This window comes from Fundulus heteroclitus, unplaced genomic scaffold, assembly GCF_011125445.2.
Source record: "Fundulus heteroclitus isolate FHET01 unplaced genomic scaffold, MU-UCD_Fhet_4.1 scaffold_44, whole genome shotgun sequence".
NCBI classification, from domain to species: domain Eukaryota; kingdom Metazoa; phylum Chordata; class Actinopteri; order Cyprinodontiformes; family Fundulidae; genus Fundulus; species Fundulus heteroclitus.
This window is the reverse complement of record NW_023396857.1, coordinates 2,305,684-2,331,179: the sequence shown is the minus strand read 5'-3', so window position 1 is coordinate 2,331,179 and position 25,496 is coordinate 2,305,684. Positions and strand designations below refer to the sequence as shown.

Genomic DNA, 25,496 nt, shown 5'->3' with positions numbered 1-25,496 from the left:
CTATCATGGAGGCCTAGCGTGCTAACAGAGCTAACTCTTTCACCAAGAAACCACTAAATCCAATATGGCCGCCCTGTGTTTCGTTTGAACCAGGCTAATGTCCACTGCTGTCCACTTCATGTTGCTAGACACGGTTGGCCGTGTTTGTGCCGGTCCAGATTAACTCCGCTAACGGGGGACGCTGATTTTCAATTCAATTCAATTCAATTTTATTTATATAGCGCCTCGAGGCAAGGCGATTTAATTCCTGACTTACTGCAGAAATGAACTCTGATCTATAAAGCTTCCTCTGTTCTCCTGCCTGCTGTAATTAACCAGCCAGGTTCTGTTTTCTGGGTAGAACCCACAGGAATGTGAGGTCCTGCAGATGGCAGCACTGTTGCCTTGCAGCAGGAAGGTTGTGGGTTTGATTCCAGACCACGGTCTCCACGTCCATGCGTGGGTTTCTCTGGGTACTCCGGCTTCCTACCAGTCTATAAACTGTGAGCTACCTGGTCTGTCTACTTCATCCAGGATGTCCCAGCATGAAACGGACCTAACAGAACCACCAGAACCTGGCCGGAGGTTGGATCTGATAGCAGCTATATTTAGAACGGCGCTCCCTGACAGGTCGTTGTTTCCCAGGAGGATCTGCTTTGTCCATCTCAGTCCTAGAGTCTGCATCTTCCTTTAGTTTCTCCTCTTAGGTCCATCAGAACCAGAATCTGGACATGAAACAGATTCCTTATAAACCTTAATAGGATTTAAATGATCTTAACTCATCCCAGCCAGAAGCCATAAATGTGAGGCATTAAGCCTCGCTGCGTTGGTTTACTGAAAACCACCAAGAAATAACGCGTCTATTGAGGTTAATGCTAAACTGTTACATTTTCCTAGATTTACTCTAAATATCAGCTTTATTGGCCTCAACCGTCAAGGAATTAGAGCAGCAGAGTAGCTGACTACTCTGGCTGACCAGGTCCATCAGAACCAGAACCTGGGGGCAGAACCTGTCTCCATGGAGGCTGGTCTCTCTGCAGCGCCACCTGGAGGTGAAAGTCTAACCAGGTGGTGTCCAGGATGTGTGGCTCTGCAGAGATGTTAGCGGACCTTCTCCTGGTCCTGGACCTGTTCAGGTCCTGGATGGAGGGAAGCACAGCCTGATGGTCCTCTCTGCAGACCTGGTTGGTGGATGCACTTTGGACCGGTTCTGTTCTGTGGACCGGTTCTGTTCTGTAGACCGGTTCTGTTCTGTGGACCGGTTCTGTTCTGATGATCCGAACCTCTCTCTACATTTAAAGTTAAGCTACACAGCAGAAAGGCAACATTAAAAGCAAAAGTGAAAATAACAAAAGAAAACCAGTATCATAAATTACACAATACCTTAGTATTGTGTAATTTATGATACTGTGCAATAATTAAGAGATATTATTATTGTTATTGTTATTATTATTATTATTATTATTATTATTATTATTATTATTATTCTTATTCTTATTATTATTATTATTATTATTATTATTATTATTATTATTATTATTATTAATAGATAAACCACCATCTTCAGATAAAGTGTGTTAAAGGAGACTTCCTGCTGTAGAAATCTGATCAGAGAAGACGAGCAGCAGCTGCTTCAGAGCGATGTGAGAACTGGTGGTTCCACCAGAACTTGGTGCAGGTGGATGATGTCACCATCCAGCTCACATTACACACCGGCTGATGTTTTCTCATGAAAGTCTAAAACTATTTTTATCTTAAATATCTTGGTAGTTGTTTGAAATCTGTCTGAAAGTTTCTTTTTTTCAGACTTTGGTTTCAGCTCCATATTCTGGTTATTCTGGACATGAAGAATCTACTTTAGGGACATAAAAATTCCAGATGCAAAAGTAAATTGTTTCTGTAGAGTCTGAGGTGGAGCTCCTGGGTTCTGCTCTGTTCTCTGAGCTTCCTGCTCTGACCCTGGGCTGAAGCTGCTGGACGTCCATCCTGGAAGCTGCTGAGATGTTCTCCTCCTGGGATAATGTTCCTCCCTGGTCTGGAGATGACCTTTGACCCCGCCCAGATGGATGGGGAGCAGCAGTTGCTGATGAACACAGACCTGGACGCTCCTCAGCAGCAACATCTCCTGCTGGTCTGGTGTTGATAAGCGGCTCTATGACGTGGCACCAGATGTGTGGTCCAGGTTTGGTGCATCACGAGGAGCAGAATCAGAGCTGCTTCAACCTGGGATGCAGCAGGAACGGCCCTGCAGAACCTGCAGAACCTGCAGAACCTGCGCGTATGCATCAGTTCTTCTCCTCCACCGGTTTATCAGACCGACCCCCAAACGAGGAGCTGTGGCCGTAAGCATGGCCTCACACCAGAGGTTCTGTGGTTCCGTGTTTGTCTTTTCCCAGAACAACAGAGCGAACTAGGGAGTAACAGAAGTGAGGTTCCAATTAAAGTTTAATTAAAAGGAGAATTATATTGCAACAAATAGTCAGTTTGGTTTGTGGTTCTAAATGAAAGCCAGTGGGGAGGCTGGACTCCAGCCAAGCATGAAGCCCAGATGAACCCTGAACTCGGGTTAGAAATGTCCCAAACATGTGGTTCTGCCGGTTCTGCACCATAAACCCAGGAACCTTGGAGCAGAGCCACAGATTCTGGATGGTTTCAGTCTGGCTGCGTCCTGACCTGCTCCAGATCTCAGCTGCTAACACACTTCATCATGGTCGGCCACAAGGTTCTCCATGTGGTTCATGGTTCTCACGGCGCTCCTCGGAGCCTTAGAACTGGATCTTTCCACACTGATGCGTGTCAGACGCCGTGTTTCCTCGTCTGTTCTAGAATTCTCTCCATGGGGACGTGATGTGTTGCTTTATCAGATCTTTTAGCCTGTGGACAGGCAGGTTCTGTTCAGGGTTTTTTTAATTCTGCGGGCCTGGCAATAATCAGGAGGCTGCTGGAACTGGACCAAAGGAACGTTGTTGATGATTACTGAGTTTATTGAGCCTCTGGGGACTCAGCAGAACGTCAGAGATCTGGCTCTCTGGTCTGACTACACCTCCCTCCTGATGGAGGAGCCTGGGGACGGTCTGTAGGCCTGATTAAGGCCTCTAATCAGCCCCAGCAGACTTTGAACTCACCTGAACCACGATCACCTACCTGGCTGCTCAACTTTTTAAAATGTCCTAGCGAATGAAATCATGATTCAGTATTAAATTAGTTCATCTTTGTCTCAGTTAAAACCTCTGGAAACAGGAGCGATTATTTACCATTGAGCTGCAGACATGGTCCTAATAAATGGCGGATAGACTCAATCATCCTGCTCAGAAATTACTTTGAAAAAACACGACGGAAAGGATCTATTCTGTGCAATAAGACGTTCTTTAGCTTCCTGCATTTAGCCTCATTAAACGCCCCTGGATGGTTGAGCTCCTCCGCTGCTGCAGGTTCAGGAGCCACCAATGGCCCCCGGGCCAGTCTCATACTCTGACTATGGTAGGGGTTAATGCCTTGCCCAGAGGCACGCCGGCATGTGCCAGAGGGAAGCTGGAATCAAACCCACAGCCATTTGGTTCCACCGGACTGGTTCTAGCTCACATGGTCCGTTATGAGCGAAGGTTCTCATCGTGGCGTTGGTTTCAGCAGACCAGGCCGTCTGCAGAGTAAATTTTAACAACAGCTTAAGATAAAAGATGATTTCTTAGATCATTTTATCATTTAATTTCATTTTAACTCATTTTATTGTCTGACTGCCATACGGCTGAGCTTGGCTCGCGCTGTTTGCAGCCACCGAGTCCATCTGCAGGCGACACGTCTGAGTTCCTGGGAGTTTACGTGAATCAGGAAGAATGGAGCCGCAGATTGAGCTGCAGAGCTTGGTTAGCGAAGCTTGGTTAGCATAGCTTGGTTAGCGAAGCTTGGTTAGCAGAGCTTGGTTAGCAGAGCTTGGTTAGCAGAGCTTGGTTAGCAGAGCTTGGTTAGCAGGGCTTGGTTAGCAGGGCTTGGTTAGCAGAGCTTGGTTAGCAGGGCTTGGTTAGCAGGGCTTGTTAGCGAAGCTTGGTTAGCAGGGCTTGGTTAGCAGGGCTTGGTTAGCGAAGCTTGGTTAGCAGAGCTTGGTTAGCAGAGCTTGGTTAGCAGAGCTTGGTTAGCAGGGCTTGGTTAGCAGAGCTTGGTTAGCAGGGCTTGGTTAGCAGGGCTTGGTTAGCAGGGCTTGGTTAGCAGGGCTTGGTTAGCAGAGCTTGGTTAGCAGGGCTTGGTTAGCAGGGCTTGGTTAGCAGAGCTTGGTTAGCAGGGCTTGGTTAGCGAAGCTTGGTTAGCAGAGCTTGGTTAGCAGGGTTTGGTTAGCAGGGCTTGGTTAGCAGGGCTTGGTTAGCAGGGCTTGGTTAGCAGAGCTTGGTTAGCAGGGCTTGGTTAGCAGGGCTTGGTTAGCGAAGCTTGGTTAGCAGAGCTTGGTTAGCAGGGCTTGGTTAGCAGAGCTTGGTTAGCAGGGCTTGGTTAGCAGGGCTTGGTTAGCAGGGCTTGGTTAGCGAAGCTTGGTTAGCAGAGCTTGGTTAGCAGAGCTTGGTTAGCAGGGCTTGGTTAGCAGAGCTTGGTTAGCAGGGCTTGGTTAGCGGAGCTTGGTTAGCAGGGCTTGGTTAGCAGAGCTTGGTTAGCAGGGTTTGGTTAGCAGGGCTTGGTTAGCAGGGCTTGGTTAGCGGAGCTTGGTTAGCGGCTGCCACGGCAGCCAATCAGAGAGCTGCAGGTGTGGTCGCTGTGGATTCCAGGTAACCAGCAGGTTTCAGCGGCTCCACGGAGCGTGGCTCTGCTGCAGGGAGGAGGAAGGAGGGAGCTGACGGCCGCTTATCGAAGGGATTTCACCGGCCGTGACTGGAGCTGTGGAGGATTGTCTGAGAACGCTTGAAGAAGCTGAACGGTCGTTTGGAAGGAGGCGAGCTGAACAAGTCTAATCAGCTGCAGACACGGTGTGGAAACATCCTGTTCCTCAGTCCGCTTCCAGCGAGGCGTCCCGCTTCCAGCGAGGCGTCCCGCTCTGCATGGAGGCGTCCTTATCTGCTGCATCCATGCCTCATCTCTCCCTGGAGACGGCGCCACCTTTCACCGCCTCAGCGCTGCGGCGCGCCGATGTGTGCCGCCCGAAGGGAGTCTGCATGTTGCAACCGCCTCAGCCTCGCTTTCCAAAGCTAGTCTCACATTTGTTCTGGCTTTCCTCCTGATTGTCTCAGCATAAATACTTCATGCAGGAGTAATTTGTCCCACTCAGCACTTCCAGCTGAAACAACAGTTCCGTCCGGCTTCGTCCCGTTCGTTAGGATCAGGATGGTTTTACCTGAATCTGAGGTTGCAGCTGGACGGCCTGTGAGGAGGAAACGCTCTGGAGGTCCAGCAGGTCCTGATTGGTCAGCTGACCATCCTTCCTACCTGCTGCTCTCCTCCCTGGCCATGAGGCCCAGTCTGGAGGATTTAGCTGTGTCTCCTCCTCAGTACGCCTCCAGGATCTGCAGACGGCTGTTAATGATGATAGAAGATGCAGGATAACGGACCCTGGGAAGGTCATTTATATTTTTATTACAGTACAGAACAAATCTGAACTGCAGGACCGGCTCTTTGTTCAGTTGGATGTGGGGACTCTGGCGTAAAGCTGGAGACCCTGTGAATAAAACTGTGTTCACCTTTACTGGAGCGTTGGTGAAATCAGACCAGAGACACGTGATTTCTGCTGTTATTTATTGCAGCAAATCAAGCCTGGCACATTTCCAGCCCAGCTGCAGCTCTTTAAAGGGACGGCTCAGCGTTTCAGCCGCTGTGTGGAGCAGGTCCAGATCATCACCATCTCACCGCGTGTTTAGTTTGGCTTTACAGGCCTGGAAGGTGGAGCGTCTGCCCCGTCAACAGGCTTGTGCTACAGAACCAAAGGGATTCTGATTCCAAGTCACAACCTGATGTAAAGCCCAACCTAACTGTGATTAACAGCAACACCAGCTGATGAGGATGTTTCTCAGCAGAGTAGCTGGGTCCACAACTTCAGGCCTGGAGTGCCGCTGACCTGCAGCCTATGGATGGATCCCCTCCTCGGCATGCAGGAGCCTCATTTATAGGATCTATGCTAAAGGTTCGCATACCCCATGAGCCAACAATGGTTTACGCCCTGAAACAAATCCTGATTTATTAAACCATGCAGACCATTAAGCCTGGCTCACCGCTCCCTTAGCAGCGGTGGATCCGCCACGTCCGCCTGGAGATCATCGGGGGAAAAGTGAGGTCAGTTTTAGCTCGACAGACCAGAGCGGGTCAGAAAGCGTTAGTTTGGTCAGGGTGTGGCCGGGTTAGGGTGCAGATCCATATAACAGGCTGGACCGTCCTGACGGCACACAGGCTGACAGGTAAACCTCTGGTTACATCCACTGAGCCATATAATACACTGGAGTGCTAATCACCGTCTGTTTGAACGAGTTGCTTTGAAGCCACCAGCCGCCATATTGGTACTCCCTATTTTCCCCCAGTAACTAGGGAATATGTGCGCTACAGCATCGAATAACGAGGATTTTCTCATGTTCAGGGGGGCTTAAAACTTTTAAAATGTCAAATGCCATATAGTTTTATGTTATGTTCTAAAACTATCACGTAATGAGAAAGTCATGTGCAGAAATATTTAGCATTTTATTCATTTAAATATATATGTTTAACATTTATAAATATATAAATAACAATATACAAAAACATATTTACATATGTGTGTGTATATATATATATATATATATATATATATATATATATATATATTTTTTTTTTTTATTTTTTATTTTTTATTTTAATTTAAATACCATGTAAAATATTTCAGCACCTAATATCCTAGTAGTTAATAGTGTTAGTACATCCACTGACTGTAGAATTACCTGTGAAACGTTTTCATACAGCCAGAAAACTGCTTGTTGTTGCAACCAAATCCTATGGGATTGTGTGAGAGTAGGGAGGAGCAAGATGGCGGTCAGTGACTTCAGTTTTTGGCCAAAATCAGCCCTCCAGTGTATTATATAGCTCAGTGGTTACATCACCACAGACGCCATGTTGGATTTAGAGGTCAGGGTTGATGCAGCAGATATTTCAAAGCTTAATAAGCGGCTCGTGTTTTAAACAAAGATAAAAGTTTCTGTTCCTGAGACAGAAGCAGCTTCAGCTAGAGTCGACCCAATGTTGCGTCAGCTGGTCCTGATTTAGACCGGCTATAATAATAAGTTATAGTCTGTAAATGCCAGAAAACATGAATTTAAACTTTTGGGACAAATCTGTTTTATCCTGTTTTCAGTGGTGCATTGTGATAATAGTAGTTTGTGGAAAGACCCAGATAAATATGAAATAGTGGTAAATATGTTGTTTTATGTGTATGTATGATGGGAACCAGCTGCTTTTTAACGTGAAGTGTCTAATGGCCGTGCTCTGAAATCTCTGAACGCACGTCGCCTGGCAGGAAGTTCAGGTCATGGTTCTAAAAGTAACATTTATTCAGCGTGAATCATGATGTGAGCAGCAGGGTTAGAGTCATAAAACACCTTTGTTCCTCTAAAACAGCAGAATGTATAATTTTACACTGCAAAAACGTATCTAAAGATAAGTAAAATGTTCTTAAACTTAGTGTATTTATCCTTGATTTGAGCAGGTAAATGATATTATCTGCCAATGGAATTAGTATTTTGACCCCTAAAATAAGATATTTAGACATCCTGCACTTGAAATAAGATGATGGAGATGAGTTGTTCCTATTTTAAGTGCAAAAGTCTTATTGCATTGGCAAATCATCTTATTTACGTGCTCAAATCAAGGACAAATACAATAATTTGAAAGAATATTTTACTTATTTCTAGTTCCCCTTTTGCAGTGTATGGTTGGTACAGATGACAGCTCAGGGATCTCAGGACTTCTGCTCAATAAAAACGTTTCTGGACGTCTGTTAGGTACGAGGAGCCCGAGGTAAGCAGACCGGCCTGCAGCACAGGAGGTAGATTAGTGGCCTGCAGCAGGATGCACCCCCTCAACATTTGCCCTGTTTCCATTAGGTATTATAATTATATTATAATGCCTAATGGCTGCCAATGGAGGACAGTTCTGATTGGGAGGACCTGGGTTGGATTTAAGACGTTTCTGCTTCTTCCTGCCCCATTTAAACAATAAGCTGTGAATACTTTGCTTTAAAAGTTACTGTTTGCTCCATTTTATCTGCAGAACATTCCTAAAACCTGGTGCATGTTATTTTAATGTGCAGCAAAGACCAGAGAGGCTGAACTGCCCCCCCCTCTGCAGTCAGTATGTGTGGAGCCTTCAGCAGCAGCTCCAGCTGCCAGAGGCTCTGGATCGTCTCTAGGAGCTCTGGGGGTTCTGACCCGTTCCTCCAGGCTGAACTGCTGCAGCTCCTCTTCACGTCTGACCACAGCTTCTCTGGACTTTGACTAGGCCGTCCCAACACATTTAAAGGTGTCCCATTAAGCTAGTTAAATGTTGCTTTAGCAGAATGAATGAAAAACATCCCCCAGCATGATGCTGCCTCCACCGTGTTGCACTGTGGAACGGGTTCTGGAGGGGATGGACCTGTTGGGTCTGGACCAGACGCCGTTTGGTTCGGTTTTAGTCTCCTCTGACCAGAACTCCTTCCTCCAGACATCTGGGGCGCTGCCCGCGTGCCTTTTGGCAAACCCCCCCCCCCCCCCTTCTTGTTCTAACAGTCAGTAACGTCTTTTTTCTGGCCTCTCCTCCACAAAGCCCGGTTCTACGGAGCGTACGGCTGGTTCTGCTCCTCCAGGGTGACCTTAGGTCTGGGTTCTGCCTCTGATGGAGGCCCTCCTGGTCCGGTCTGGGGGTTCTGGTGGGCGGGGCTCTCTGGGCGGGTCTGTTGTGGTACCAGATGGAGCTGGTGGTTCTCCAGAGGAACATCAGAGATCTGCTGCACCTCTGGAGTTCTCCAGGAAAGGTTCTACCGACAGCTCATGAGAGCCTTAGATCGCACAGCTGGACTTCATTCACTGATTAGGCACTTTTGAAGGGAACGGGTCGGACCAGAACTTTCTAGAACTTTCATAGTGGTGGAGACATGTGAACATCCTGATTTTAGTTTTACAAGCCTGGGTGTGTGAATACATTTGCTTATTTATTTATTTATTTAATAATAATAATAATAATAATAATAATAATAATAATAATAATAATAATAATGCATGACATGAGCTTGTTTTCCTTCATCCTGCTTGCTGTTTATCTTTCTCTGCTTGTTTAGACATGTGATGCCCTGAAGTGGGCGGGGCTTGGACCCTACTGGCCTTACCTGTTCTCTTTATCTCTGAGTTCTGATCAGTTTATGTCCTAAAAACATTTATTTCTGTCCATTTAAACACAGTGAGTGCTATCTGATGGCCCTTTGCAATAAAACCGATCTAATTCATGTCCAGAAACCTATAATCTGAATAAAATAATGATGTGGATGGATTTAGATTCTGGTTGTAATACAATGCAGCCAAATCCAGTTTATAATTCCAGCTGAGGAAACGTTTTCTATCCAGGGAAGACTAGCCGATTCATTGAGTCACTGATTTTGCAGCAATCCCTCCGCCTGAACATGCATGTGGTGACTGTGGAAAGAAACAACTCCCTGCAGGAACCAACGGGGTTCAGACGTCAGAGCAGATGCACAAGCACAGGTGCTCTGAACCAGGAGTCCTTTCAGCGGGAAAGGAAACCCGGCTACAGAGTTGTTGCGCTGGCAGCTTCATCCTGAGAAGAAAGAACTAAACTCAGTCCGTGGCAGCGGCTCTCCTTTCTGTCCTTTCTGTTGTAGATCTTTCCCTCAATCAGAAGGGAATGTTCTGCGGACGTTCTGCAGACGCCTGCTGATGAACCATCCAGGTCTTTCCTCGTCTCTTTAAAGCGCCGTTCAGAGCAGGACTGATGATGGCAGAACATCTGTTTGCTGTGAAGACCAGTTTTCTGCAGAAATTCAAAGCAAGCATGGGGGCGGTTGAGAGGACGCCATGTTGGAACCTGAAACCGCCCCCCCCATTCCCCCCCCCCCCCCCCCCCCCCCCCCCGGCTCTGGTCTGACTCCAGCATCCACCCGGCACCAGGATGTGGAAGGGACGGACGGACGGTTTCTCCTGATGTTTGCTGGATCAGGCAGCAGGAGACGATCAGGCTCGCTGAACACATCCGTATCTTCAGCCTCAAACGGCTGAGGGGTGTCCTCTGAGGTGCCTGCTGGACCCTCAGCCCCCCCCCCCCCCCCCCCCAGTCCCCCCTCTGGACTTCATTAGCGAGCAGAACCCGCCTCCCGCTTATCTGCCATCTCTCTGAGCTGCTGAGCGCCTGATGGTTGCAGCTCCGCTCGGTTTGCGATGTTGCAACTCAGCAGCTGCACGCCTCCAAATATGGAGCGGCTTCCAGCTTGTTGTTTAGTTTGAGTCGGAGCACGCCGCCCTGAAATAAACTTTCACTTAAAGCCGGAGTTGGCTCTGGAGAGAAGCCAAATATGGAGCTCTGCTGCAGAACCAGGAATCCTTGTTTTCATCGTGTTTTCCCACAGCGATTCCATGCGACACGCAGACGCAGCCAGACACGATGTTTCCACACCTTCTGGTTGATTGCTCTGATCCTGAGGAGCTGAAACATGCAGACAGCACTTAGGCTCTGATGAAACTCCGTTCTGGGGCCAAAAAGTCCGATAACAACTACCAACGACGTAGATCTGTGTATTTGACGTTAACTGACCACCCAACGCTCCGTGGTGGAGCCACGCATTCCTGCAGCAATGAAAGATCTTTAATAACCTTCAGGTTCTGGGTTAGAAGGACGATGCAGGTGTAACGTTTTCTTCAGGTCGCCACGTCGTCTACGTCTCTCCTTCAACACGTCGTCTTCTATCCTGTTCATGTCTAACCCTAACCCTAAATAGCAGCAGAATGTGTCTGCGGCCAGTTTGTTGTCTCAGCTTTGTGTATTTTCTATAAAAGCAAAATGCTCTGGCTGGTCATGTGACTTCCCACAGATGGAAACCACCTGCTCAGATGTTTCTGTTGTGACGAGGCGGCTGAAGCTGGACAGTCAGACCTTTCCTCTGTTTTCCATCTGCTGCAGCAAAGAATCGTTTGATTGCTGTATATTGCTCTCAGACTCTCCCAGTCATCTGTATTCTCCCAGCCTGAGCTTCCTGACTCCACGGCGTTAGGAGCGTTCTCCCACTGCGGCCACGCCCGGCGCTAATTAAAGCCGTCACCTTTCCTGTCTGATCCTCCGTCTCAGAGCTGTGGGTCTGAATGGAGCAGAATCCTCCATGTTAACTTCTAACTTCATGCTGTTGGAGATCTTTGGTGATTCCCACCTGCAGGACATCAGGATCCAAACAGAAACCTTCAGCCAATCATCTTTCAGCGCTTCAGACTCGCTGTTATCCCTCAGCGTGGAGTTTCTCAAACCTGCCGATTAGCAAACCGGGAGGTTTTTAACGGCTCTGAGGTTTCTCTCCAGCTCCTCTCAGACCTGTCGCTGTCTGGGAACTCGGACGTTGGAGCTGCTTTTCCTGGTGGAAGGTCACGAAGGGTGCAGACAGAAACGACTACCCTGTGGCCTTAAGGAGCCTCCTACACCCTAAACCCTGTGGCCTTAAGGAGCGTCCTACACCCTAAACCCTGTGGCCTTAAGGAGCATCCTTCACCCTAAACCCTGTGGCCTTAAGGAGCATCCTTCACCCTAAACCCTGTGGCCTTAAGGAGCGTCCTACACCCTAAACCCTGTGGCCTTAAGGAGCGTCCTTTACCCTAAACCCTGTGGCCTTAAGGAGCGTCCTTCACCCTAAACCCTGTGGCCTTAAGGAGCGTCCTACACCCTAAACCCTGTGGCCTTAAGGAGCGTCCTTCACCCTAAACCCTGTGGCCTTAAGGAGCGTCCTACACCCTAAACCCTGTGGCCTTAAGGAGCCTCCTACACCCTAAACCCTGTGGCCTTAAGGAGCGTCCTACACCCTAAACCCTGTGGCCTTAAGGAGCGTCCTACACCCTAAACCCTGTGGCCTTAAGACGCTTCCTACACCCTAAACCCTGTGGCCTTAAGGAGCGTCCTACACCCTAAACCCTGTGGCCTTAAGGAGCGTCCTTTACCCTAAACCCTGTGGCCTTAAGGAGCGTCCTTTACCCTAAACCCTGTGGCCTTAAGGAGCGTCCTTCACCCTAAACCCTGTGGCCTTAAGGAGCATCCTTCACCCTAAACCCTGTGCCCTTAAGGAGCGTCCTACACCCTAAACCCTGTGGCCTTAAGGAGCGTCCTACACCCTAAACCCTGTGGCCTTAAGGAGCATCCTACACCCTAAACCCTGTGGCCTTAAGGAGCGTCCTTCACCCTAAACCCTGTGGCCTTAAGGAGCGTCCTTCACCCTAAACCCTGTGGCCTTAAGGAGCGTCCTTCACCCTAAACCCTGTGCCCTTAAGGAGCATCCTTCACCCTAAACCCTGTGGCCTTAAGGAGCGTCCTACACCCTAAACCCTGTGGCCTTAAGGAGCGTCCTACACCCTAAACCCTGTGGCCTTAAGGAGCGTACTACACCCTAAACCCTGTGGCCTTAAGGAGCGTCCTTCACCCTAAACCATGTGGCCTTAAGGAGCGTCCTTCACCCTAAACCCTGTGGCCTTAAGGAGCGTCCTACACCCTAAACCCTGTGGCCTTAAGGAGCGTCCTACACCCTAAACCCTGTGGCCTCAAGGAGCGTCCTACACCCTAAACCCTGTGGCCTTAAGACGCTTCCTACACCCTAAACCCTGTGGCCTTAAGGAGCGTCCTACACCCTAAACCCTGTGGCCTTAAGGAGCGTCCTTTACCCTAAACCCTGTGGCCTTAAGGAGCGTCCTTTACCCTAAACCCTGTGGCCTTAAGGAGCGTCCTTTACCCTAAACCCTGTGGCCTTAAGGAGCGTCCTTCATCCTAAACCCTGTGGCCTTAAGGAGCGTCCTTCACCCTAAACCCTGTGGCCTTAAGGAGCGTCCTACACCCTAAACCCTGTGGCCTTAAGGAGCATCCTTCACCCTAAACCCTGTGGCCTTAAGGAGCGTCCTTCACCCTAAACCCTGTGGCCTTAAGGCGCTTCCTTCACCCTAAACCCTGTGGCCTTAAGGAGCGTCCTACACCCTAAACCCTGTGGCCTTAAGGAGCGTCCTTTACCCTAAACCCTGTGGCCTTAAGGAGCGTCCTTTACCCTAAACCCTGTGGCCTTAAGGAGCGTCCTTTACCCTAAACCCTGTGGCCTTAAGGAGCGTCCTTCACCCTAAACCCTGTGGCCTTAAGGAGCATCCTACACCCTAAACCCTGTGGCCTTAAGGAGCGTCCTTTACCCTAAACCCTGTGGCCTTAAGGAGCGTCCTACACCCTAAACCCTGTGGCCTTAAGGAGCGTCCTTTACCCTAAACCCTGTGGCCTTAAGGAGCGTCCTTCACCCTAAACCCTGTGGCCTTAAGGAGCATCCTACACCCTAAACCCTGTGGCCTTAAGGAGCGTCCTTTACCCTAAACCCTGTGGCCTTAAGGAGCGTCCTACACCCTAAACCCTGTGGCCTTAAGGAGCGTCCTTTACCCTAAACCCTGTGGCCTTAAGGAGCGTCCTTCACCCTAAACCCTGTGGCCTTAAGGAGCATCCTACACCCTAAACCCTGTGGCCTTAAGGAGCGTCCTTCACCCTAAACCCTGTGGCCTTAAGGAGCGTCCTACACCCTAAACCCTGTGGCCTTAAGGAGCGTCCTTTACCCTAAACCCTGTGGCCTTAAGGAGCGTCCTTCACCCTAAACCCTGTGGCCTTAAGGAGCGTCCTTCACCCTAAACCCTGTGGCCTTAAGGAGCGTCCTTCACCCTAAACCCTGTGGCCTTAAGGAGCTTCCTTCACCCTAAACCCTGTGGCCTTAAGGAGCGTCCTACACCCTAAACCCTGTGGCCTTAAGGAGCATCCTTCACCCTAAACCCTGTGGCCTTAAGGAGCATCCTTCACCCTAAACCCTGTGGCCTTAAGGCGCTTCCTTCACCCTAAAGGCAGTTTTAGGGCAGCAGGGCTCTAAAAGGAGCTTTACGGACCGCTGACTGATGTGGAGAACCCTTCCTTTAAGGCTTTATTGGTTCTGGATCAGAACGTCAGCTGGTCCACAGCAGACTTTCATCTTTTCACACTGAAGGTGTGACGCTGTGGTCAGCGTGCAGCTCGTCCAGCATCTGCTGTCCCCTCAGCACGCAGACGTTCACATCGGTACCGCTGATGACCCAAACCTGAGTGAACCTGTGTGTCCTCCATCATCTTCCAGCGCCGCTGCAGCTCTCCTGGGCCTGGACTTCACTGGAGCGTCCCGGGTCGGCCCTGGAGTCCTCCTTCCTGGAGCTGCTGGACGGTGGAGACCTTCCCTATGAGGATTGGCACCTTTCCCTTAGTCTCTTTGGCAAGGCGAGGCCATGTGGGAGGTGTGTCTGGGGTCAGCACCGGGTTCTGAAGGCTCTGCTTGGCTCCTTCAGTGAACTGTAGCTGGTTCTGACCCAAACCGTCAGAATCAGAATGAGCTTTAAGGCCAAGGAGTGTTTTACAGGAAAGAGGAATTTGCTGTGGTGATGGCACTTAGACAGCCTTACAGTCGACATACATGTAGAACTATATAAAGTGGAATAAATCGGTCCGGGTCATCAGAACACCTCTGATGTCATCACACTCAGCATGGGCTCCCCTCAGGGCGGCGTCCTGAGCCCCCTGCTGTTCATCCTGATGACTCATGACTGCGTCCCCAGGTTCACCACCAATCACATCGTGAAGTTTGCTGACGACACAACGGTGGTGGGCCTGATCAGAGACGACAACGACCAGGACTACAGAGAGGAGGTGGAGCAGCTGGTGGACTGGTGCAGAGACAGCAGCCTGATCCTGAACGTGGAGAAGACGAAGGAGATCATCGTCGACTTCAGGAAGAACCGGCCTCACCATGCTCCACTGCTCATCAACAGCTCAGCTGTGGAGGTGGTCAGCAGCACCAAGTTCCTGGGGGTGCACATCACGGAGAACCTCAGCTGGTCTGAGAACACCACGTCACTGGTGAAGAGGGCACAGAAACAACTGTACTTCCTGAGGAGGATGAGGAGAGCCCACCTGCCCCCGCCCATCCCCACGACCTTCTACAGAAGCACCATAGAGAGCATTCTGACCAGCTGTCTCTCTGTGTGGTGTGGAGGCTGCAGTGCCTCCGACTGGAAGAACGTGAGGAGAGTGGTGAGGACAGCAGAAGGGATCATCGGGGCTCCTCTTCCCTCCATTAAAGACATTTCATCTCAGCGCTGTGTGTCTCGAGCCCGTAACATCGTCATTAAATCACTGCTGCACTTTATCCTGTAATTTACTGTAATTTTCAAGCTGTATGCAAACAAAATTTCGTTCTGTACGCACTCTGCATACAAAATGACAAATAAAGTTGTCTAATAGTCTACTAGAAAAGCAAGCTGTTTAAGAATAACAGACGGTAGATGAGACGTGCTGGAGGCCATCAGAACCAGACCGGTTTATCTGGGTCATCAGACCCCAGGATCTGGCTGCAGGGATCCATGTCCTGCTGGTGTTGTGCAGAAGAGGCTCCTTCCTGCAGACCGGTCTGGTCTGATGTCTTCAGTGTTGATCCATGAGGAGATAAATCACCAGAAATGTGAGGACCCTAATCTCTTCTGTGAGGTCCTGAACATCTTTAACAACCATGATCCTTCAGTCTGCCTCGTTTGGTGATGTCTGCAGGGCCACGGCACCTCTCCACCATCCCTTCATTTCTGCAACAAAAAGGTTCCTGGTTCAAATCCTGGTTCAAATCATGCCAATCCATGAGTGGGTTCTGACTTCCTCCCACAGTACAGGAAGGTCCTGGCCTTACCTGTCCTCTGTCTCTCTGAGTCCTCATCAGTTTATGTCCTAAAAACCTTTATTTCTGTCCATTTAAACACAATGAGTGCTGTCTGATGGCCCGTTGCAATAAGCCGATCTAATTCATGTCCAGAAACCTGTAATCTGAATAAAACAGTGCTGTGGTCCTGTGATGGGAGGCCGTCTGTCTCTCTAACGCCGTCTCCTCCTCTCTGCAGGGGCCCAGTGTCGGGACCTGGGCAGCCGGCTGGTGTGCCGGTGCCGGCCGGGTTTCACCGGTCCTCTCTGCGAGACCAACATCGACGACTGCGCCAGCAACCCCTGCCTCAACGCCGGCACGTGCACGGACGGCGTCGGTGGCTTCAGCTGCACGTGCACGCTGGGCTTCTCCGGCAAGGACTGCTCGGTGCGCAGCAGTCCGTGCGACTTCGTGCCCTGCAGCAACGGCGGCACGTGCTACGCCCACTTCACGGGCCCCGTGTGCCGCTGTCCCCCGGGCTTCGTGGGCGAGCGCTGTGAGTACTCCCTCAGCCCTCCTACCGCGAGGCCTCCTGCAGGAGGAGACTCGTCACCGGCGCTGATCGCAGCCATCGCGCTCGGCCTGATGACGCTGTCGCTGCTGCTGTGCGCCGCCGTTCACGTCCTGCGTCAGCTCCGCCGGGGAAGAAAGCTGGCGGCCATCTCCAGGTCCGTCAAGAACGACCTGGAGACGGTGAACAACCGCAACGCCGTGATCGGCGGCGGCGGCCCCAACAACGGGGGTGTGGTGGGAGCGCCGCTGGGCGGCCTGAAGGAGAGGGAGGCCTTCCTGCTCCCTGGAGGTCCCTGTAAGGTGTCCAACAAGGACGCCGCCCTGGCAGAGAAGAGCGGCGACAACGTGTCCATGTTTAAAAACAAAATGGCCGACTGTAACCTGGCCAAGGAGGAGCGGCGCCTGGAGAAGAACAAGTTTGACCCGTAAGGCTTTGACAAAGTGATGGTTTGATGGTTTCTTTGTGTTGGGTGAAGGCGAGTAGACGCACGCTTGTTACCCGCTGCGTCTCACCGAGCGCGTCCGCCTGCCGTCACTGAATCCGGCCTCTGTCTCTTCAGAATCAGCCAGAAGCACGACTCGTCCGCCATCGTCCCGCCTCTGAGCTTGGCCAAGGACGGGCTGTACCACCCGCTCTTCATCATCCCCGAGCCCACGGAGCAGAGCGTGTTTGCCACAGAGGTGAGGCTCTAAGCAGGCTTTATCTGTCCATTCAGAGGATGGAGGTTCCTGTTTGTCTGCTTCAGTTCAGGGTCTGAAACCTTTACAGTCTAAAGAGAAAGTTTGGACTACAGTCAATTAAACTCGTTCAGAGCCGCAAATGTTGCCTGGCTAAAGGCAAATTATCATTTTTGATAAAGATCTACTGCAGGAAACATGTTGTCATCGTTAAAGAATCGCCCTTTTATGTCTATTTTGAATTTTAAAAAAGAGGATGGACGGGGTGTTGATATTTATGGAAAATTATGTAAAAAAAAAATCATACTTTCTAACATAATGAAAAAATATTGATTTAAAATTAAATATTACTGGCACTTTAAGCATCATTGTGTTCCGAAAATAAAAAGCAATTATTCAAAGAAAAAAACTGCTAAAACCTGCATTTATCATCATTATTAGATTTAAGTACCGTAATAAAAATATAATTTGTAGCCACAAAGCCACGGTAGAAGGTCCACGGAGCCACAGGCTGTCCTGGTCTAGTTGACTGGGACGTTGGTCCTGGTGTGGAGGAGCTCTGTGACGCAGGTAGTTTCTAACAGGTACCCTGATAACCAAACCGGACGGTTTATTAAAATAACTGAACAAAGCCGTGCTGCAGGCGGGCCAAAGCCGTGCTGGAGTCTGACGATGCTGAGAGCTGGAATCAGCTGTGAGGCTGGCAGGGTTCATGCACCACAGATCCAACGCGCTTGGAGAAGATGGACAGGAAACCCCGTCTCAGTGTGAGACGGGGGGGGGGGGGGGATCCAGGAAGCAAGACTTGATCCAAAACAGGATAGCAGAGCAGGCACAGAGCGCTGGATGTCGACTCACACAGATGTGGAGGCGGCTGTGTGTGAATCCTCTGTAGAAAGGCGCAGAAACAGGTGCTGACAGGTACGCAGAATCATCTTCATTAAGGCGGAGCCAGAGGAGAGGAAGCAGGTGTAGAGGAGGCCTCAGGCGGATGAAGACACGTCTTTAGGATGCTTTGGCTTGCAGAGCTTGGCTTCAGGCTTGAACCTTAAACATGTGCAGAAGATCTGGAAAGAGAGATCCACACCGTAACTCTGGGAACCTGAAACCAAAACAGGACCCTGGGAGCTTGAAGTCACTATGAGCTCCTTGATCCCTGATGGACCTCTGGGACAGAAGGAACTCCCACCTGGACCTCCAGAACGTGGACTGAAGGTGCAGATGAAGGTGGCCTGACTCTGGCTGACACAGCAGAGCCAGGAGACACGGAGCAGCATTCAGAGGCCCAGAGAAGCTCTGCAGTAGAACTGAGAACGCAGTAAAACGCTCTAAATGCTGCCACATAACACGCCTCCATTTCCTTAAGTTTGAGGCTGACTGGAGAACCGTGAGCCCTCTAAGCTGCTTGATGTCGCAGGTGTAAGCCCTTAGAATCCTCCAGCTCCACCAGAGGAGCCTTACACGAACGAGGAGGAGCCGCGTGGCCTCCAGACCCAGCCAGATGTGTTTGGTCAGGAACAACAAAGAGTAAAAGCTTCCAGCCTGCAGATTCAGTTTAAATGGCTAAAGGATCTAAAGGCTTCATTGCTAAAACATATTTTCAGTTTAGAGTCGTTTGTGATGGTGGTGAAAATGTTCCACGGCCAAACTGAGTCCACAGCAGAGACCAGACGTATAAATAAAGGTTAAACTGGTCTTTAACCTTCTAACGTTCGTGAACTTTCTTGTTTTTATGCTGGATACAGAAGATAAATATTTATACTTTTCCCACCAGTAAATCTAATCACAAAACAACCTAAACAGCAAAAATATGAAATGGAGAAGGGCGAAATGAGAAGCAGCCAAAGGTTACCCTTCAGAATGCATGCTGACCCTGGTTAAGACTAAAATATTTATCAGTATGTCAGTTTTTCCCAAAGAGGGCTTAACTTACAGTGTATTTGCTGATGAAAGGGTTAATTGGGCTAAAATGGGATTAATTGTGCTTTAAATGCTTGTTTTCTTGGTCGGGCGTTTTCTCCTGCATCAGCGTGTCGCGCTGATTTAAAGCATGTCTGAGTGACTCTCTCTAACATAACTTTTAGGTTGTTAACAAACCACATGATTGTGTTTATGAAGTCATTAGACGCACCAGGTAAGTCTTTAAGCGTTGCCTTCTTACACCAGAGCATGCGTGCTTCCTCCTCCCTTTAGACAGTAATTTTATTTTTGGATAGTTTGGTGTGGAGCCGGTTCTCCCCAGGAACCGTAGCATTGTCATGTTTTCTTAAAATATCAAGAACCAACTCATAAATTAGTTTTTTTTTATTCTTTTCTATATCATTAATAGATATAAATTAGCTCAAAATTAAACTTTGTCTTTTTAAGGATGCCCTTGATTTTGTTTAAAGTCTTAACTAAAATGTGGTTCTACTTTTTTCATGAATAGCCTCTGCCTTTTTCTGTCAGCTGTTTCCATCCATTCATCATCAGCAGAAATGACATTTTTTGGGAGCTTTCAATGATTTCTATGAATCAGAGTGGAATAATCATACAACATACAACTACAGTTAACATTAATAAGAGGAAATGTGTGCATACAAATAAATTACACACATAAAAACTAGAAAAGCCAACATCTAAGAATCAGAACTAGCTTTAGTTGGCCATGAATGTTTGCACTATCAAGAATTTAGACTTTGGGTGTAGCGCTCATAGAATGCAAATATTAGGTATAAATATATGAACGTTGTGGGTTTTTGCAGTAAAGGGAGAACAAAAAGGAGGTTGTGAGTTGTTATGGTGGAAATGTAATCATTTAGTTTCCCAGCGCCGACTACTCAGTCTGTCAGGTGTTCATCAGAGAGACAGCCTGGGAGGGGGACTGTTTCTGCAGCGCCACCTGGAGGTGAAAGTCTAACCAGGATGTGTGGCTCTGCAGAGATGTTAGCGGACCTTCTCCTGGTCCTGGACCTGTACAGGTCCTGGATGGAGGGAAGGTCAGCCTGATGGTCCTCTCTGCAGACCTGACGGTTGGTTGTGGTTAGGACCGGTTCTGTTCTGTGGATGAGGCGAATCACTGTGATGGGGGAAGACAGAACAACCTGTCAAATAGCAACACATTCCTGAAAACATCATTCCTGTTTTCTCACCTGTTCCCCATGCGTCCTCTACTTCCATGGTTACGGTTAATTCTGGTTAATTCGTGTAGATAGAAAAATGCCTAATTCATATTTATTTTTTTCTCATTTTGTGCACCATTTAAAGAGTCGGTGATTTTTCTGGAAGTTTCCCCAAGTCCCTTTTTGAATAACTGCACAAAACCGTCTGACCTGCTCCTCCACTCTTCAGGGGATCGTGTCTTAAAAATCTTCCATATCCACTCTGGTCGTATTTCTGACTACTGAGGCTTTCCTCTTCTTCTCAAAAAATGAACGCGGTTTGCTTCTTTACTGTCAGCCATGTTCAAAGTCCACGGTGAGAGCAGCAGAGCTACAATGAACGGCTAACAGCTAAGCTAGCAGCTAAGCTAGCAGCTAAGCTAGCCGCTAAGCTAGCCGCTAAGCTAACCTTAAGCTAACCGGCTGCATAAACATTAGAAGTGCGCAGCCAGCAAGAGGAAACTATGAGCCAGGTTTCCGGGTTCAGCAGAGTAATAAAAGTGTAGAAATCTGATGATGTTTCACTTTGACTGGACGGACCACTGATCAGAGGTCAGAGGTCAGGAAAGGACATTCCAGAAAGTGCTTCACAAACTGTCCTAAACTACTTAATAAAAAGAAAACAGAGGTGATGATGTATGGACCACCACTGCTGACAGCGGATTGTAAACCAACTATTACCGACTTTGAATCGTCTTTACTGAAAAGTGCTAAATAAATAAGCATTACTTATTTTAGGATAGTGATTTTAAATTGGAGCGCTCCAGGTTTTTCTTGTCTGCAGCTTGTCTACAGCGTGTCTTTTAATTGGTTTTCATAAAACAGAATCTATTGTCCTGGTTTCACTCCACTGCCTGCCTGTATATTTTAGAGCTCGTTTTAAAATCCGTATTATTGTTTTTCAATGTTTGAATGATCTTCCCTCTCTGAGCTGCTTCATCCCTACTCACCTTCCTGGTCCCTTAGGTCGGCCACAGCTTCTGCAGGTACTGAGCTCCAGCAGGAAGTTTGACCTTGTTGCTTTTAAATTGGTTTATTGTGTTTTATATCATGTAATTTTTCCTTTTTTTACTGTACCGTCATAGTTTAGGGTTAAACTATGGAGTCAGTTATGTGCAGCGCTTTGTTCCAGCTGTGGTTGTTTTAAAGCGCTTTATAAATAAAGTTGTAATGCCGTAGTATTCCTAAACCAGCTTGGGATCGCTGTGGTTGGAACAGCCGACTGTTTCCACATTTCCACCATCTAGCTGTTGATTTGATGTTAAGTGGCAAACTCTGGAGATAATTATCTTGTTTTGAAACTCTACCCATTTACATGATGAAAAAATAATTAATTCAAACCTGCGGACCCAGTTCCTGTATTAAATAACCACTGCTGTTGTGTGTTGTCTCATTGTTTCACACTGGGGGAAAAAATGTTGGCCACACATGCTTTAAAAAAATCAGTTCAGGAAATGTGTAAAATTAAGAGTTGATAGATAAATCTTCCTTGACAGGAGTCCAATCTGTGATGTTAAAGGAGCAGAAAGTACTTTCTAATTTAACATGTTTTCTTTCATCCACATCGCTTTGGGGTTATATTTTAGATAAATGTGGTTCTATAATTCTTCTTGGTTCAGGTTTCAGAGGAGTTTAGTTAGTTTAAATATCTTATTTTAACTCTGTAAACGTGGTTTCCATGTGTGGCCACACAGCACAATACAGGCTGGAGGTAAACCTTGTTAGCAGAAAGCAAGTCAAAATGTTAATTGGGTTCTTCAAATGTGCATTATTCTAATTTACCCATTTATTGTGGTCTGAACCCTGTTTTATGTATGTTTTGTTAAGATGTGTGCATGCAGACGTAATGCTGTATGCTGATGACTAAGCGCTGTTTCTGTGTCTTGTTCTCAGGTACAACTTTGAGTTTTCAGACCACCAGCGGAGCAGCTTTCCTGCTGGAGGGCCTGAAACCTTTCTGTCCTGGACAGAACCACCAGAGGATCTATACTACACACAAGCTTTTATTTAATATTTATTACTGCTGCTCGATGGAAACAGACACACAACATAAAGACTTATTCTGCTTCGATAGTGACAATGTTCGGATGGCAATGAGAGAAGAAGAAAAACTGAATGTCCCGCGCCATTTGCACTATTTATCTTTTTTATACTTTAAACTCCTAATTTAACTTTCTTTGCTTTCTTTGAACATGAAAAAATATGAGTTTTTCAACCAGACGATCCTGTTTGGCGAGAACAATCCGGTAATCTCCTCCGCTGCAGGAGCTGAAACTGCGTGAACAGTTTAGACTTTTTAACACGCCGTGTGCCTGAAAGCTGCAGAGTTTGGTAGACTCTGAACGTTTTACTCTCACCACGTCATCGTGTTGCTTTCCTCTGGAGGCGGTTATCACGCCGTGTCCTTCTGGAAAAGCACCAACGCTGACCTCACAATCACCGTCCCAACCAGAAAACTTGGAAGTGCCTCGTTAAAAAAGCAGCTAACGGACGTAAAGCGGCAGAACTGCAGCTTAGTAAAAACTGGATTTACTTTGACCTGTAACTCTCCGTGGTAACCCCACCAAAGATCCATCAGACCTGAGAAGTCCTACTGGACTGTAAGCTTCTCCAGGTCTTCCTCTCCAGATGTCATTCCAGCTCGCCCAGATTGGACAATCTCTGAACGCATGGACAGACAATCAAAGACGTGCTGAGAATACCAAGAAGTCACAGAAAGTCCTGTCAGGACGGGAGTGCTGCGCTCCGTTTTTCTTCCAGTGGTCATTCCAGGTCTTCTGCCACTCGTGCTCCTGATTGTTGAAAAATACCAACAATCAGGAACCAGAGGAACCAGAGGAGCCAGAGGAAGACGTGCCTCCTCGCTGCCTGTTATATTTTTACCTGCTACAGGAAGTAGACGGCAAACGTGCTTCAGTATAAACAGCTCTGGGTGTTTTTTATATATTCATTGTGCCAGTGAAGGACTCCAAAAAAAGAGTTTTTTATTGCTTATATTTTTATAGCTACTCCATTTAAAAGCTAACAGATGTCTTTCCTGTGCAGCCATGTGTTTATTTAAAAAGGAATCAATGCAATGTGTACATATCATCCAGAGGACAGTTTCCTATTTAAATTTCTCTGTTGTAAATAATTCTGTATTTATGGAGGAGAATTTTATATGTTCTTGTCAATGTTTCAGTCACAATCAAGAAATATATATTTTTCATAAATGAATCAGAAAATATTTCCCGTCGTGTTTTTGCCTTTATTTCTCCCTCCATTGTTTCCTCTCAGGGCGTCTGGCTCCAGCGGCTCCTGCTGCTGGGCCGGGGCCCTGCAGACATTTTCAGCTGTTATTTAGCGTTTCCTGAGCTGTAGGTCCGGTTCTGAGATGTTTCTGGGAGCCGACCCGGTCTGTGTCTGTGCTGAGGACGTTTTGGATCATTCTGGCTGAAAGACTCAACAATGATGAAAAAGTTCTTTTATACAAAACACATTTCAGCAGTCGGTTTCCAGGGACCTGAAACCCACAGCATCACAGAACCTACGCCATACTAATTATTTCACAGCAGAACCTCCTTTTTCACTAAAAGCTCCCAGATTTAACAAGGTGCAAATGTTTGTTAGCGACGGAAGGAGAGAAAAGGCTTTTTCCTGAGGAAGCCTCTAATCACAAATTCATAGAAACTTTGATCAACTTTAACAAAACTACAAAAACCCTCCAGGTACTTTTGTTTTACAGTAATTGTGAATTTGTAAAGAATAATTATGTAACATGACATTTTCCTCTCTAAATGTAGATATTTTGAAGGTTTTCTAACTTTAATTTTCTAACATCTTTAATACCAGGGTCTGGGTGAATCCTCGATTCTGATTGGCTGCAGGGTGTCTAATAAAAAGTGTTTTAGGTCACCTATAACAAAGTTCTGGTCAAACAGCCTGATTTCTCTAAATTATTACGTTAACTCGTAACAGCAGGACAGTTGATGCTGGTTAGCTTAGCAACGCGTCTCTCAGCCGCTTCTTGTGAAAAACGTGATTTTAATAGTGAAAAACATTCCGGTATTAATAATTGATTTGATATTTCTTTCTTTTGTAACTCACCCTGGTGAGAGGGATGATTTCCCTTTGAGCTGTTATCACAAATTAATGGACTTTGTGGAAGTCTCCGTGTCGTCCATTAGTTTGGGATAATAGACACCTGGTCAGGTGTTGTCCACGTCTTCATCAGGGAACGTTAAGGGTGGAGAGGACGCCTGTGATGGCGTGTTCATCAGGTCCAGGTTCTGGATAAAGGGATCTGCTTATTACACCATTAAAGTCCAGGTTTTAGCAGGTTCTGCTCTGTGTCATGCAGTGATGTTCATAATCAGCTCAGAACCGCCTGTTCACATCCAAAAGAGGACCATCAGCCTCCCAGGCGGTCGTTAGGGCTCTGCTGGTCACTAGTTGTTCTCAGGGGGCGGAGCCACGCTCCCTTTAACAGGAAGAGGGGACAACTGGACCCGGAGACCTCCGCCCTGTTTACCGATGGGCGGTTTGTCTCCTCCTTCCATCCAGGAGGAGAACATCTTCATCGCTGACAGGGAGACCTCTGAATCTGGTCCTGATGCTGCTCTGGACCATCATCTAGCACCAGAGGCTGCTTGGTTCCCCATGAAGAACCGGTGCCGGTCCTCCTGACACAGCACTGCTCTGTGATGTAAACCCTCTGCCTGCTTATTCTGACACAGCAAACAGAAATTATTCTGTTAAAACCAGAGGGTTTAGTCTGGTTTGGTGTCAGACAACATGTTTGTGTTTAGTTTCTGGTCCATCCAGCGACGTTGGCCTGCAGCTCCAGGATTGCATTTTGCATTTTTACTTTATACTTTCATGGCTGGATGCTCTGTGAGTTATTAGAATATTTCAGTGTGTCGCGAGTTTAAAACACTCCAGAAAAATATTTCATCTCCCAGCCCAGACATGCATAACATGTGAGGTGTTCAGGGTTTCTGTAGATCTGGGTTAACATTAAAGATCAGGCAGCAGATAAACTGTTCTCTCATAAAACATTCAGCTTTCAGCATTCCTGATGCTGTTTGGCTTTATTTAATCTTTCTGACATATTTTTTCTAACGCTGCAGCACTCCAGGCAGATGAAGGTTTATTTACGTCCTGACGCTCTTCGCTGCCATGTGACCTCATGCTGGTCCCTGATTGGTTACTGAAAGAGTAACCAACTAAGAGTCATTCCTCATCCAATCAGATTAATTCATCGTACCTGTGAGTCCAAGTCAGACGTTTGAATAAAACACGATGCAAATGGA

The 25,496-nt window shown here is 47.7% G+C and overlaps 1 protein-coding gene across 2 annotated transcripts in view; it reads left to right on the top strand.

The window, feature by feature from the left end:
• dlc (deltaC) overlaps nucleotides 1-23,042 on the top strand; it is a 54,965-nt gene extending 31,923 nt beyond the window's left edge. For both annotated transcript variants that reach the window (XM_036131519.1, XM_036131518.1), the window contains exons 8-10: nucleotides 16,074-16,812; nucleotides 16,948-17,068; nucleotides 22,099-23,042. In XM_036131519.1, the coding sequence (XP_035987412.1) occupies nucleotides 16,074-16,812; nucleotides 16,948-17,068; nucleotides 22,099-22,110 (872 nt within the window). In that variant the 3' untranslated portion in view covers nucleotides 22,111-23,042. The remainder of the gene's footprint in view (nucleotides 1-16,073; nucleotides 16,813-16,947; nucleotides 17,069-22,098) is intronic.
• The last annotated feature ends 2,454 nt before the right edge of the window (nucleotides 23,043-25,496 follow it).